Source organism: Lineus longissimus, chromosome 5, assembly GCF_910592395.1.
Source record: "Lineus longissimus chromosome 5, tnLinLong1.2, whole genome shotgun sequence".
NCBI lineage: Eukaryota > Metazoa > Nemertea > Pilidiophora > Heteronemertea > Lineidae > Lineus > Lineus longissimus.
The window spans coordinates 17,958,155-17,974,326 of NC_088312.1; the positions used below are offsets into that span (position 1 = coordinate 17,958,155).

Below are 16,172 nucleotides of genomic sequence, written 5' to 3' on the forward strand. Positions count from 1 at the left end.
CGATATGAAAGGGAGAGTATGAGGAAGAACTTGTCATTGTTAGGGGTTAATCATGCAATAGTTGTGGGATGGTGTGGTTTGTCTTAAAAAAATGGAGTTAGTCGTATTGTTTTCCGCGTGCACATGTTACTGACGTTGGAATAAGTGAATCGTTATTTGTGGGAGAAGCTGAGAGATGTTTTCTGGCCAATTAAGACGGGTTTACATGTGTCTTAGCTATTCAGTGACTATTGAAAATAAACAGCGCATTTACATTTTGTAAAACCTGCTGTCATTGGCCGAAATTTCAAATGAATGGGATGTACCTGTGGAATTGCGTGTGATTACGCTATCTTGAAAGGAGTATTTATCCTCGGCTTGCGATTAGAGAGAAATGTTGAAAAATATGATACAAGAACAATTGAAGCAAGGAATGCACAGTATAGAATATGATGTACTGAGTAACTAGGTAGCAGTTTGTATTCATTTTTGAGACAATAACATAGTTACAAGACAGCCCTATAGTCGGATTCATAAGTAAATGTCACTGCCCTTTTGGGCCGCTGCGCAAAAACTACTGGGCCGATTTCTTCAAAGTTTGGTTTTTCTTGAATCTAATTTCGGGACCCAAGAGGATTTTTATATTTCAGTAACCATGGTTACGAAAAAAAAAGTTTGTATGTATTGGTGTACATTGACGTAGTGTATTGATTTTGACATTTTTTCCTCTGTACTGCTTATTTCTGGATGCATTTTGCTGAAATGTTCAGGTTAATTTTTTTTCGTGTGTATCTTTAAAGCTGCCAAGTTTCATTTAGAACTATCCATCAAAAAAATCGGGCCCTCCAGATTCCCCAAAAATGGCCAATTTTTTTCTTTATAATTTGCAAATCTCTAACCTGGAAATTGTGTTGGGTCCTGAAATTAGATTCAAGAAAAACCAAACTTTGAAGAAATCGGCCCAATAGTTTTTGCACAGCGACCCAAAAGGACAGTCAGTGACATTTACTTATGAATCCGACTATACTACTTAGGCCTATATAAAAGCACTGATGACAGCTGCAGCAGTGCTACATTTTCATCATTATCATCATCTACTTTAGTCAACCAGCTCAGATGACCTTTCTTGGGGCAGTGATCGGTAACGGTGAACTCCTTCCGACCCAACAGGCAAATGTTTACATTCGTGTCTCAGCTCCGTGTATCATGTATTCATGTTTATACCAACACCGTTGTTGTGTTGACACACTGACTGTCAGACTCTGACTGTGTACATTTCTACAGCGACGAAAAACGACCACAAAAATGGTTCTTTTTAAGCACTCGTGACAGGTTTAGAAAAATTAAAGCAAGTGTTTTTAGTAGAGGTTTACCTAATGAATAGCGTCTGGGTGATTATAAACCATTAACTTGTGTTTAAAAGCCCACATTGTAACGAAAGGTTCCGGCTTGACGCTAATCTCCAATGACGGCAGCGGCCATTTTGCCATACTCTCGAAACTTTGGGATCGTCAAATGCAATAGAAATCACATAATTTCTGACACACACTGCTACAATTCATCATTTTATTGTTCTTTCACAGTATTATTACGCCACCCCGATTCGCAAGGCAGCTGGTGACACACACTGCTACAATTCATCATTTTATTGTTCTTTCACAGTATTATTACGCCACCCCGATTCGCAAGGCAGCTTGTACCACCAACTGGCTCTGCATTGACTATCCCCATTCCAAGCCGAAGAACAGTGTGACAAGTTTCTCATTTTACCTTCCAATCACAGTCAAAATTTTCTAAAACAACCGGCAATGAGGACAAACTAATCATCTCAAACCAATCACAAGAATGTAATCAACACATACGACCTCATCCGCAGAGCGTATGATTAAGTTTTAGCATTTATTCAAGGTGATTTAATTCCTTCTTCGTCTCGCTTCAAATTCATAAAATGGCTGTCTTCCATACTTGTAGTATGCAGATCTAGTGGCGCAGTACAACACTGCGCATCTGGGATACCCCGACGGATTGCCTCGAACCGCGAAATTCAAAACTGCTGGCAATGTGCCAACTGACATTTTTGCACAATACCGCCACTTAGTGATATGAAAAGAAATTAATCTATTTAATATCGAAACCTCTATATCAGGCCGACCTCTAAATCTTCATTTCAAACTTCAATCTGCTGGAATAAAGAAAATGGGCTTTTTTAACCTTTACCTACTTATACCTGAATAGTAGGTCACACTGACCTAAATCTGTGTCAACATGTAGAGATGCCCAATAGGTGTCTACATATCAAATTTGGAGAGTCTATGACCAATAGCAAAAAAACGTGCCATGATCAAAGAAATTGTAGAGTTCGACCTCTATGACCTTGAAATGAAGGTCAAATCAAAAACCCGTGTGATATGTGATGTACCTTTATCAGATACACCCACCATAAAATTTTCATCGCTCTAGCTTTAACCATAAGCTTCAAAATGACAAAAATAGGTTTTCAAAGAGCGCCCCCTATATGGCAGACCAGCAGTCAAATTGCGCTGATTTTCATTCTGAAGGAAGGTCTTGCCTAGGGGTACCCACACACCAAGTATGAACTTTCTGGGTCAAGCGGTTAAGAAACGTGCCACACAGGATACGGACGACGACGGACGACGACGGACACAGGGCTATCGTATAGACTCCCCTAACGGTGAGCCAAAAAGTGTGATATCTCTCTTATGAGCGACTCCTTTTCGATAAAATGTTTTTGGTAGGTTCTTCTAGCAAGGATACATAATATATCATACGGGTTTTTGATTTGACATACTTTTCAAGGTTACAGAGGTCAAATGGCGTAAATTGGTCGTTTGAGTGTTTGATACACATGACTCCCTACGTCATCTAACCTTGGGCACCGAATTTCGATCCGATCTGATTCTCGACTTGGCCACCAGGAAGCCAAAACTAAAAGAGGGAAAAAGTGCAATATCTTGCTTATTAATGACTTGTTTTCGATGATATTTTTATGGTAGGTATTCCAAGCAACGATAAATCACATGTCATACCTACTTCGGTTTGACCTATATACTATACATGTAGAAAGTTAACCTAGATGAATTCCTAACCACCAATTATCTATGCGGTGAGCACGATGGCCCCCGGTCGTTTCATTTAGTTTTGGCCTCTGGATCGAACCGAAATTCGGTGTCAGGGGTTATATGAAGTAGGGAGTCATATGTATAAAATTTCAAGTTCATAGCTTTACCGGTTAAGGAACGTGCCATAGTAAAACTCAACCGGCCAATTTACTCCATTTGAGCTATGTGACCTTGAAAATTAGGTCAGATGCAAAACCCGTAAGATATGGGATGTATCCTATCTAGGATAACCTACCATGAACATTTTATCGAAAACAAGTGATTTATAACAGAGATATCACACTTTATAGGTTTCCACTTTTGGCCCTATGGTGGCCAAGTATAAGAATCAGATCGGACCGAAATTCAGTGCCAGAGGTCACCTGACCTCTGGTTCCTGTGTACAACGTTTCAAGTTCATAGCCCTAGTGGTTAAGAAACGTGCCAGAGGATACAGTCGTCGACGGATGACGGACGACGACATAGAATCACCTACGATGAGCCAATTAGTGCAGGCAAAGATGACGTAGTCCGCCAAGGTTGATGTTATTTTCAATAAGCAATGGCAGGTCTTGTGATGGAAGTAAACGTACACGCTCAACACTTTGCATTTCAATACCATATGGATATGGGTTTTCCCGGGAATTTCATGAGGGAATTTGACATGTCTGATTTCAGACGATGTTGCCTCTTTGCCGTACAGTGCACATGTACAAAAATAAAATTATCTCCCAAATTCTTGACACCCCCTCTTAGACGCGTGGATACGACACCAAAACAACACACAGTTGAACCCAGTCCCAATCTCCTAACTGTACATATTAATTACATGAAGACCCCCAATATGACTCCCCCCCCCCCCCAGCTCCTGCCTAAAGTCCCCCTTTAAGAAACCCTTTTCAAAACGCCGAGAACATCCAAGTTCAACAATCACCCAAGTGTATTTGTTGAAATTGGTACTGCGCACATGCGTTTGTTCACAATTTCATTTCCCGCGAACTCTCAAAGATCACATGACCTGCAATCAAGTATTGAAAATAACATCAACCATTTCATAATTACTTCATTTCACATACGACAGACAGCTCAAATGCAACTGCGCAATGGCTTCACTCAGCAGGAAACCACGTCCCAACACTTAAAACTCATAACAAATAAAGGAGAACAACTGTGACTTACACACCATAATCCTGGTATCTTCCAGCAAAGTTCACAGACACGATTCAATGTACGTGATCCCTGTACATTCGTATACAAATGCATAGGGTTTAAAATATTCCATGACTGGAAATTTCAACAAAAGAACATTCCATTCCGAAATAACTACCCAAAATTGTGGGAAATATATCTAAGTCAATATGGACGTTTTTTCTGGACAAAAGAGAAACAAGTATTGGAAAACAACAAAACAATAATCGATAACAAATCCTGCCAGGATACAAACCATGCTCTGTTCCGAGGTTTCTGTGGAACTATAGTCGTGATTCGGCTCATACCGGAACCGGAACGAGACGCCATTCAGTCCCCACTCTACAAATACAATCCCTCTGCAGAGAGACACAAATATCTGCTCATGGAATTTGAAAATACGTGGTCTTTTTTCAAAGCTTTGGGAACAACTGTATAAGTGATAGCGTCCATGTACAAAGCGTTATTGGGCCATAAGAATTAAAACTAGCATTTGCTTTCTCTACCGATTTTGAAGGATTTGCTGGTTCTCGTAGGAATAAAACCTTAACAAATGCTCGGAAATTGAAGTTTTTGCTGCAAGTCAAAGCAAATGCTTTTTAGCATCAAGAGTTTGCTTCTAAAGGGAGTAAATGCTTGACTTCATATGAATAAAGCATAGCATATGCTTTTTACTTGAAAGGAAATCCTTCGATTTTTCAAGGTTGCTCCTGAGGTGACTAGAAAGTTGAAGTAAAAGATTGTCACCTTCCGAATTGCTGATTTTATGCATTTTTTGTCAAGAAAATATATCTATTGTATTTACTGTGATAGCCATGTCGTATAGAAACATATCATTCACTGCATCGACTTAATGAGGCCACGTGTAGCGGATAATTTATTCGGAGGACACTCGAGATGGGTCTTTGAGCACGAGAGACCAAATATTAAGTGTTTCTCCATAATCTGTTAGAACTCCGGTTTCGATCTGGCGAGGTGGAGGACCAAATTTTTCTATTAAGGTAATCATTCCAAAACAATCGCAAAAGTGCTTTCCCTTATCAGTAGAGGCTCTCCCTTAACCTAGGTCTATGATGTATAACTTGGCAAATTTTTAACGTATGCAGGACTTCCCCAGTAAGATGATAGATAAGTCGGCTGATAATAACGCGAGAGTGTGTCAACGAGGACAGAACAATAGCCTTTTCGCAAATATCTTTTCATCAGGAGACCTCTTGACCCCCTATCATCGAATACCAGGTTCGTGTGCTCCTCTCCAACACAGATAACTCAAAAAACTTGGTCATAAGTGCCAAGTGAAAGGCCCTGAAGTTCAGGACGCTTGACCCCCTTCTAACAATTCCAAAACTACAAGATGGAATGAATTTCCAGCGCATACGATTCATAAGAAATATGACATCGGGACTGACCTTCAAGAATTTGCTTGACGATTTTTAGCAAAGCATTTGCAGTGAAAGGTCCACATTATCCATACGAAAACAAGCATAATCTTCTACTTTTAGCTAATAATGCTTCTACTTGAAAGAAATGCTAGTTTTTATTCATATGGCCCATTGATTCACTTGGTAGTGATCATTTAAATCGGTCAACGACGTTATTTTGCAGAACCGATTTCTCAGCGATGGCATAACCAAGAGGCATATGTGTTTGTGGCGATGTCTACTTGTGTCTAGTGGAATCAGAAATTAACGTAAACGCCCATAAATAGGTGTTTTTTGCACTTTTGGAAATCGAACCTGGACGCAGGGTGCAGCTGTTCAGTGCTCATGTACAAGCATTATACAGAGAGATGATAAAGTGGCAACCTGTGGCGAGCTTGGAATTTCGTTGTGCATATTCACTGAATGCAGTAAGTTATGCACGTTGATGTATACGCGCAGAAGGTGTATATTGGGAGTGAGGGCACCAACAGTAATCATGTCTATAAATAGCATGTACATGTACACCCTTGTCGGAAAATTTAGGGTATCAGTTCTTTTACAATTTTCTCAATAACTGCTGGGCCAACTGGAACCAAAGTTCTATCATATCTGGATAAACTTCTTGGGTATCATTTACAATAGGTTTGTTTTTTTATCGTCAATTAGGTAAAAACTTTATGGCTCTTTTTCCAGAGCCATGTTTTTTTCACTTTTTTGTCGGCAGATTTTTCTGCCGTTTTTTTGCAACATCATCTGGACACAATAACCAATAACTTTAAGCACAGATTTGTTGTTAAAAAAATGTTGGAAAGCATCACTTTTTGAGGTTTTTGCCAAAAAATACTCCCAATTGCTATGACTTTTCAGCAACTCCCGTAATGACCCCTCGGACTGACTTGCTCACTGGCATTTTCTGCCTGGGAGTTTGGTAACTCCTATCAATATGGTATACACACTCTGGTCAGGAACTTTCTCCACTTCAATGAATCAGACTGTAACTGAACATTTTCCTAGGCTGAACAAGTCAGGACAAGGCAATTGGAACGATTCAAAAAATGTTTTACATGATGGAGTTCTTGTCTTACTGAAGAAGTTTTGGTTGCTACACCCAATTCAATCGCAAGTGAACTCATGTCCTGTGTATTTCAGCAACAAGCTAGGTCACTAAACCCTGATGTCCCTTATTGCTGTTCATTGCGGACCATGCCTTTACAGTTAGAAGTAATTATTTGTTCCTGGGCTTTGGTCATTTTAAGTGCCCCGTTTTAGAAAAACATCTTGCCTGTGGTGGATGGCTTAAAGGAATGTTTACAGTAGAAAGAAACAGCACTGCAATTGGTTTGGCCTGTTTTCTGTGGTCAGGCAATCTGACATGGGCTGAGGCAATGGCCCAAGTGAATATCATATTGTTTGATGTGGCTGGTAATCTGACATAGGGTGAGGATTTGGCTGGAGTGCACATCAATCATTGTGACCAATAACCACTGTAATGATCATTGGGCCAGTTTCAAAAGGTGTCATCGTGGTCAGCAAAATATTATTGAGAAAATGGCAAAAAAACCTAAATGTTTTTTTTTAATTTCCTAAAAACCTTTTACCAAACTTTTAGTTAATGTGTCCAGATGATGTTGCAAAAAAACGGCAGAAAAATCTGCAGACAGAAAAGTTTTAAAAAACATGCCCCTGGAAAAAGGGCCATAACGTTTTACCTATTTGACTATAAAAACCAAACCTATTGTAAATGATACCCAAGAAGTCTATCCAGATATGATGAAACTTTGGTTACAGTTGGCCCAGTAGTTTTTGAGAAAACTGTAAAAAAACTGGTGTCCTCAAACGTTCCGACAAGGGTGTTCGTGTATAATGTATCCAATGCGCTCGTTGCATTGTTCATAGTCATTGGTTCAATGTGTATTTTATAGTGGATTAGAATTTATGCATCATTGTCAGGCGGTGGTGGTCTCTGAGGTCACTTATACTGTTTTCTGACCTTTCTTACTAATAGCATTAGTTGCCATGGATTGTTGGTGTATGTGGTCGGCTGGGTGCAATCCTCTAGTTTCTCCTGGCCTTTTCAGCATCAGTGATGGGATTTGGACAGTGTCGGCAAAGCACCTGTGGTTACCATAGTGCTAGCAGACGACAAAGACATATGGAGTAGTTATACAACTGTTGTGTCTGCCTGGCTTATATTATATTAGTAGTATGCATTGATTAATCTACGCTTGTTAGTAGTAAACGAGGAATACCTTTGGAGACGAGCAACAAACTCGTCAAAATAACAATTTATACGAATCTGATAAAACCGGAAAACAATAGGGTTTTGCCAAGGTACTTTTCTGCCAATCCTGAAATTTTGACAGCTTAAGGTATTGTCTTTCGTGAGTTATCGCGTAGGGATCAGTGAAGGTGCCATTTTGGAAACCAGGTTGGTACGAGGGCCCTGACCAAGAAATAATTTGATACACAATTATGTGCAAAATATGTGGTTTTCCGGTCATCTCGGGGACCTGCTAAACTTGGACTGAAGCACTTTAAACTGTTGCTCTGACGAGGGGGGGGGGGGGGGGAATTGATGCACAACCCCCAAAATCCACCACTTCTTGATATTACGCATGACTAATCGACAATGTTTTCTAGATCTCCAAATACCACACAAAACACGTGACATTGGTGTTGATGATTCCTCGCCATAGAAAGCAGGTGATTAAATACCAGTGTTGTCAATGTCACCAACTGGAGCAACATTGAACGATCAATCCAAGTGAATAAATGTCACCGAAGGGCTTGTATTTTCATTTGAAGCAGATGTTGCCAATAAATTTGAATGAATTCGCCATCGCTACTTAATTAAGGCAAAAAGACTTTATCGGCATTAAGTGTTGAACTCCAACATGTAAAATGTAAAATACATGCGATCGTCAATCAATGCAGTGATCATAACCTAGCCGACAGTAAGCTGAACAGGGAGACACTGCAATGAATCAAGTTTTGACAGCCATGCAGTAATACATCGGACATTTTTAGAAAGATCAAATCGGTCGATCATCATCCACAGAATGACGTCCCGTAAAGCTGCGAGTCAGGTGCGCGTGCTTCGCGGAGAGCGGCGACACCAACGTAACGGAATGAAGAGCCATTTCGTGTGTCTTGTTGACCAAGTATAGATAGATCTTCGCAGAGTTGTTATCATGATTGTGTTCTTGCTCGTGTCAAGAGCGACGGTTCATGAAAGTAAATAAAACCTTATATTTACGACATGTAGAAGAAGTCGAATGATATTCGTTTTCATCCTTTAAAACATATATCCAATATGAGATCTATAAAATAACTGGAGAGTCTTGCCTTTAATATTCTTTGTATCACTGCCGCTCGGTATAGACGCCTTCATCTTTTGGTAGACCAAATATTCTAAAATTATCTTCAGCACTTCGGATAAATCGCTTTTGAATGTCGCTTTTTTCCAAACAAAATTTGGTCAATTGACCCCCACCGTTTATTAATTCAATTGTCAAAAACGGCGCATTTCTTTCTTATATCATTAACGTGATATTATCTGAAAACAAGCTTTTTTATAAATAATTCAGATCCACCAATACTGGAAGTCTTATTCACAGCTTGATTCATCATCAACTTATCATGCTCATAATTATAAAGGAAAATACAAGAGTGGAAATGAGGGGTTTTGTTTGAAAAGCATTTCATAAACTTAAATGTTGATTGACTTACCTATTTTGATGACCTTGGGAAGTGCAACTACGCATGGAATAACTGCCAAAGCCAGAAAAAAAAAGATGAGAATGCGCTTCCTATGGCATAGCGTCATTGCTACAGAAGACCTATCCGATTGTCTGTATAAATCCAATTTCTCGTAACTCCACACTCTCCACTGAATTCCAATTTACCACATTTAAGCATCATACTCCGTAGAACTCATGGTTATCCAGTAATGAAAGATATATGTATCCTATATAGAGTCACAACCGAATCTTGTACACAGACTCCAACATGTTCTAAGTAAAGATGGACGATAAAACCATTGGTATAAGAAAACTCGGCAGAATAGTATACTGGCTGAGACCACACTCAGCTATCATTTACAACGTTGAAGACTATCCAAACCGTCGGCGGTCTCACGTTATAGGTAAATTTCCTCCGTTCGTTAATGTTCGTCCGAATAAGTCAGCAATGGAAATAAATTACCTTGATACGAATATGACAGCGGTTTGGTCTAAAATTCGTACGATGTCGAATCGAAACCATGTATTGCAGCACTAGCAATGCTTGACAGTTGGTTAGCAGATGCGCACCAGTGAAACAGGCGGCCGTGTCTGATGATGTCAGCAAATCAATAACAATGCATGTGTCCTATGGACACTCTTGTAACGGCGCTCCAAAGCATTGCGCAGATGAGGGTTGGTTGCTATAATTCCTGCAGAAAATCAGCAAGGTTTATCAGCTACAGGAGCGTAGAGTAGTCTGCCGCGTGCAGATTCATGCATTTCATTTCTAAGTCTACGCCGTGACGAGGAATTGGTGGCTGTACGCTAACTACATATCGTTTCTTTGAGAAGCGATAACGCATATTACAGAGTTGATAGTCGATTTTCATGCATGAAATATTTTCTGTTAGTGCATCAACGATCAAATTCTGTAATGAATGAAACAGGCACCTATAAAGACAGACATAAATCATTAGTTTATTCCGAGGATCGTTTGATAAACCAAAATATAATAGATACGAATTAGGGCCCGGCAGCGGCCAATATTTAGCACTGAGTTAGGCTTTGTTTTTAATGACAACACTACCCCTGTCTTCCCAAGGTTTTTATGTTTGATTTAATAGTTTTGTGTCTGATGATCATGTCTGAAAGTATAGTTTTTATTCTACGTGTTATGCTAACATTGTTGGAACAATCTTTGTTTACATATTTTAGATATCAATTGGTTCTGACTATTTGGAGCGTTTTGATTGGTTGAAAATTTGCTACTCTGTAGTTGTATTTCCTGGAAGTTCTCACTTATGTTTTTGGGAGGAAACATCATCTCAGTCTAGTACTTTTAGATAGTTTTGTTATTCAAAGCCAGATGCTTTGTGTAATATCAATTGTAGGATGTATTGAGCATATTTCTATAACCTTGTGTGTAGTTAGGAAACTTTTATTGAGTGTTTTATAGAGTTTGTATAAAGTTCGTTTTTGCAATGCATTGTTGGTAAGCATCTTGTTTGCATGCTGCTATTTAAACGGCAGCACCCCTTTGTTTCTTCAGATTGACCCACGCCGCGATTAGACCCGAATCCTCCAACTTGATGACCATACTGGGATGCCAAAAACCTTCTGTTACGGATGTGCAGCATGCAGCTAAAACTCTTATTAGGCCTATAACGCATTAATCCTGATAACTAGCTCAGCAGACCACAGGGAGCCAGGATTGTACAGGCATTTAGAAATCGGTATCGAGCATCTCTCCCAACGGGCATCGACTCACGTGCTTTCTTTCATGGAAATACTTTTCATAACTGGTGCACCTGAGCGTGCAATACAAACGTTCAATAAAAGTATTTTATTGCACGAGAATGCTCGAGATCATTCAATTCTCGTGCAATAGAGACTCTGACTGTTGAAAGACCGTCGACTTTTACGTCATTTTCATTGTCGTCCTTTTTCTACATTATTGCGTTGGAATTCAGCCACGTCGCGAAGTCACGACGATGTCATAAGGTTGTGACGTCGTCAACTCAAGCGTTACGTCTTCTTCGACGTTTTCACGTCATTAGTATGGCAAGCCAAAGCGGAATCAATTCAACACACCCAAAAATATCTTGCAACTCTGTCAAATTTATCTCAACATTGAACAATATTCTTCAACAATTTTATAAGTCAAGTCATCATTTTCAAAATACGTGGCAAAAATGTCAAAAGTAATTTTTAAAAATTCGTGCAAACATTTAAAAAAATTACATTTTCAAAATTATGGTTCAACAACTTCAAAAATATATCTCAACAATTTCAAATTATGATCCAACATTTCAAAAATTCATGCAACATTTTTCAAAAATACATTTTATCAACAATTTCAAAATGATGGTTCAACAATTTCAAAAAAATCATCCAACATCTTTCAAAAATATCTCGCAACATTTTTTTGTTCAACACTGAAAAAATCTAGCAACATTCACGTGACCAAACAAAGTCACGTGACCTACCGCATGGCATGATGTGCGGGGGCGAGGTTGGAGTGGTCGCAGGATCAGATCCCATATAAGATCCTCAAATTTGCTGGCATTGGCTAGCCGCGACAGTTCATCCCGATTCATTTCGATATGGACAAGTATACAATCAAATAGAATTTAATATGATATGTATGAGATGACACTTGCACATGCGATTGGTGGCCCTCGTGTCTAATGTCACAATCGGTGATAGAACAGAAGTACCATACACCAACCTCGTCCCCGCACATTATTACACTGGTACCCTGTCTCTAGCTGTTGGATCATGCCATGCGGTAGTTCACGTGACTTTGTTTGGTCACGTGAATGTTGCTCGATTTTTTCAGTGTTGAATAAAAAAAATGTTGCGAGATATTTTTAAAAGATGTTGGATGCTTTTTTTGAAATTGTTGAAGCATAATTTTGAAATTGTTGATATGTATTTTTGAAAAATGTTGCATGAATTTTTGAAATGTTGGATCATAATTTGAAGTTGTTGAGATGTATTTTTGAAAGTGTTGAAACATAATTTTGAAATTGTTGAGATGTAATTTTTAAAAATGTTGCACGATTTTTTTTTAATTGTTGAACCATACTTTTGAAATTGTTGCCACGTATTTTGAAAATGATGACTTGACTTATAAATTGTTGAATAATATTTTTCAATGTTGAGATAAATTTGACAGAGTTGCAAGATATTTTTGCATGTTGAATTAATTCCGCTTTGGCTTGCTATACATTAGGGATTCGGGTCAAAAATGACAAAATTTGCCTTTTTACCGGAATTTTCTTGAGATTATGGCGATATTTGTGGTATATGATAAATAAAAAACTGCACTCGTGGCTGATCCGGGTATCCAGATCGCACTCGATGATTTTCTACGGCCCGTAGAAAATCGGCCCGTAGAAAATCATCTCCTGCAATCTGGATACCCGGATCAGCAACTCGTGCGGTTTTCTTAATTTATCGTCGCAGTTGTATGGCAAGCCGTTTGCTTCAAAAAGTCGAAATGATTTTTTTTCTAGTCGAAATGATTTTTTTCTAGTCAAGATATTTTTTTTCAAGTCAAGAAAAAAAATTTGAAATTAAATTTTTTTTTCAAGTCGAGATATTTATTTTTCTTCTCATTTAACTTATTGAAGTTGAATCAATTAATAAAAATTTCACTGCGAGAAAAAAATGATTATAAAAATAAAAATAGTGTTTGTAAAATATAATAATGATACATAATAAATACAGAAATAGTGTCGAAAGTAAAAATTTCATACTCGAGTGAAAAATTTCATACTCGAGAAAGTAATCAGTCGAGCGCTACAAAAATAAAGTCGAACATTATGACGTCATCAGTTTTTGTGTATATTGCCCGCGCCGCCTAGCAGGACCGCCGGTATTAAAAAAAATGGCGGAGAACATTGATAAGTCGGACCTGGAAAATTTGGTAAACACGGACGGTCGTTACCCGCTTAATAGAATCACCAGATTTGCCACGTGTGCTCCATGCACGTATATACAGCGCACTCAGAATTCCTAGAATGTCATCTAGTAGCCTGGAACAGTTCTCTAGTTTGTTTTGATCTAATGATTGTCTGGCCCTTTCAGATCGCCGGACCATAGCGGGACACTGACGCAGACACTCGGCAATGTCAACAACATCGCCTCCCGCCATCTTGCATACTGTATAGACTGGTCCCCTGCTATGTATATATGTGGGCATTAGAATGCGAAGTCAGCAAGAGAACGGCTGGGGACGAGTCTACATACTGTACACGAAAAGTGATGACGTCATAATGTTCGACTTTTTTTTTCTGTCTCGAATGTGTGTTTTTTTGTTGAATAGAAAATTTGTCATTTACAATAAATTTTTATCGACTTGAAAAAAAATTTAAAAGAATTAGAAAAATAATCAACTGATAAGTTGTATATAAAAAAATCAATGAAAAAAAAATTTTTTACTTAAAAAAAAATACGCATATATATTTAAAAAGTCGACTTAAAAAAAAACTTGTAGAATTGAAAAAAAATGTGTAAACTTGAAAATACTAATCTCAACTTTTTGAAGAAATTTCTTGACTTGAAATATTTTTTCTTGACTTGAAAAAAAAAATCTCGACTTGAAAAAAATCATCTCGACTTTTTGAAGCAAACGGCTTGCCATACAGTTGCGGGGTAATCAAAAGCGAAGCGTCGGAAAAATCGCTATCAGTACCAAAACGTCACAGGGTAGAACCATGGCTTTGATTGGGAACAACGTTTACATAACGTGGTGTTAATCGTCGTCACGTCACCATGTATTTTTACATCAGTGTAACGTGACGTGACGCGAAGTCTTCGTAAACGTTGTTCCCAATCAAGTGCATCGATTTATAGTGCATCGTTCCACGTGGAAAGGGTCGACACATGGAGAGCTAACTCGGGTCAAATCGGAGTCAATATCGGAAAAGCATGGTAATTCGGTCAGATTTTGATATCTTCCTTTTTTGTACAATTTGTAAATGGAAACTACTTACTATAGAGCCATGCACTTGATTGGGAACAACGTTTACATAACGTGGTGTTGATCGTCGTCACGTCACCATGCATTTTTAGGCTTACTGGACTTTGCGCAATATTTCGCCAAAAAAGTATTCTACGCAACGGTCCCTAGGTGACTTTTCCTATTCATAATACACAGCCTGTCCATCCTAGATCGTGGTTACATGGGGAGTAATCGTTGTAAAATTAGGCCAAACGCAAAGACAGTTAACCCGGGTACCACTATGTTTACGATGCGAACAAGCCGTGTTAGTCATTATCAACATTTTTTTCATTGAACATTTACGGGTACAGCGTCACAGGGAGCAGCATTGAACGGTAAACAGGTTCACATCATATTCAGACAACGGCTTGTAACGGCCATACAGGAAACGATTCGTATCAAAAACCGACGATCACAACTATTCGCTTGCTGAGAGTATTCATTACGCGCATACATTACATTCAGACATTTGAGCTTCCAAGCATTGAGAAATAACAGGTCATGTGCGAATTTGGCATGTAATTTCGGTAATTTACGTGAGTCCATTTTCAACCCCGAAAAGTGTGAAGTGAAGTTATGCTTTTATTTAGTAAAAATCGGTAGGCATGTCCAACAAGACATGTGTCTCAGCTGCCTGGGTGGGTGTGGGTCATCACTCAAAAGTCGTTCTCTGCAATGCTCGCAAGCACTGCGTGTGTGTTTGATTTGTGTATACAATGTACGTTACCCTCTCTAATTCAAATGAATGAACCTCATAAGGGTTTGATTAATTAATTGTTTGTCGTACCTTCTTCGATCGAGGTCCGAACAAATTCATGATTTTGATTTTTAAAAACACGTATTCATAATGAAAAACACATCCATACTGGTGACTGACACCATCTATCGAACTTGACGTACCGGGGTAGAACATAATGGTCGCTCCCCCATTTCGCTCGTTTCGCTTCGTTGCGCAAAGTCCAGTAAGCCGTATTTTTACATTAGTGTAACGTGACTTGACGCGAAGTCTTCGTAAACGTTGTTCCCAATCAAGTGCATCGGTCTCTAGTATGTAAAAAAAGAAGACGGCAACCGACTGCTTGGTAATATTGCTCTTAATAATGCCAATGAATGGGTGGCTTGTTACTGCAGTATGTTTGTACTTCTTCTGGTTCAACAGTAAACTATTTTTTGAACGTGTCTGATGCTTTCCTATTTGTTCCAGCTCTTAGATAGTAGAAAAATGAGTTATTCGTTAATTTGAGTACGTACAAGTTCTGGCGCGAAAGAACTTTCCCGCCGCGTGAGTGCACGCCGAGATGCGAGTTCACGTGATTACGACGCAAAGTTATTTCCATTATCGTCACAGTTGCGGGATAATCAAGCGCCATCAGCGTGACGTCGGAAAAATCTACACCAAGTCGTCACAGTGTAGATCCCCAAGAGACGCCCTATTAGTGCATTGTTCAACATGGAAAGAATCGACGCATGGAGAGCTTGCTCGGATCAAATCGTAGTCAACATCGGAAAAGCGTGATAATTCAGTCATATTTTGAATTTTTCCTTTTTTTGTGCAATTTGTTGATGGAAACTACTTACCGGCCCATAAAATACGAGGTGGCTGGGCAGCCGGCAGTCGAGTAATATTACCCTTAAAAATGACCGTGGTCCTTTAGATTCAACTGGTAGGGTAACGATGAAAGCCCAGATAATCAAATGACCTGCTGTAAAGGAAAAATCTATCCAAAAAAAATGA

The 16,172-nt window shown here is 38.9% G+C and overlaps 1 protein-coding gene across 9 annotated transcripts in view; it reads right to left on the minus strand.

Moving 5' to 3' along the window:
* The window catches only part of LOC135487615 (glutamate receptor ionotropic, kainate 2-like), a 223,255-nt gene that overhangs the window by 185,237 nt on the left and 21,846 nt on the right, over positions 1–16,172 (minus strand). For 8 of the 9 annotated variants that reach the window (XR_010446880.1, XR_010446879.1, XM_064771577.1 and 5 more), the window contains exon 1: positions 9,437–10,022. The exons of the other annotated variant lie outside the window; for it this stretch is intronic. Coding sequence is in view for 6 of the 8 variants with exons in the window: in XM_064771577.1 (XP_064627647.1) it covers positions 9,437–9,533 (97 nt within the window). In the remaining 2 variants the exon portion in view is untranslated. Of the gene's footprint in view, positions 1–9,436; positions 10,023–16,172 lie in introns of those variants that run through there. 9 annotated transcript variants of the gene reach the window in all.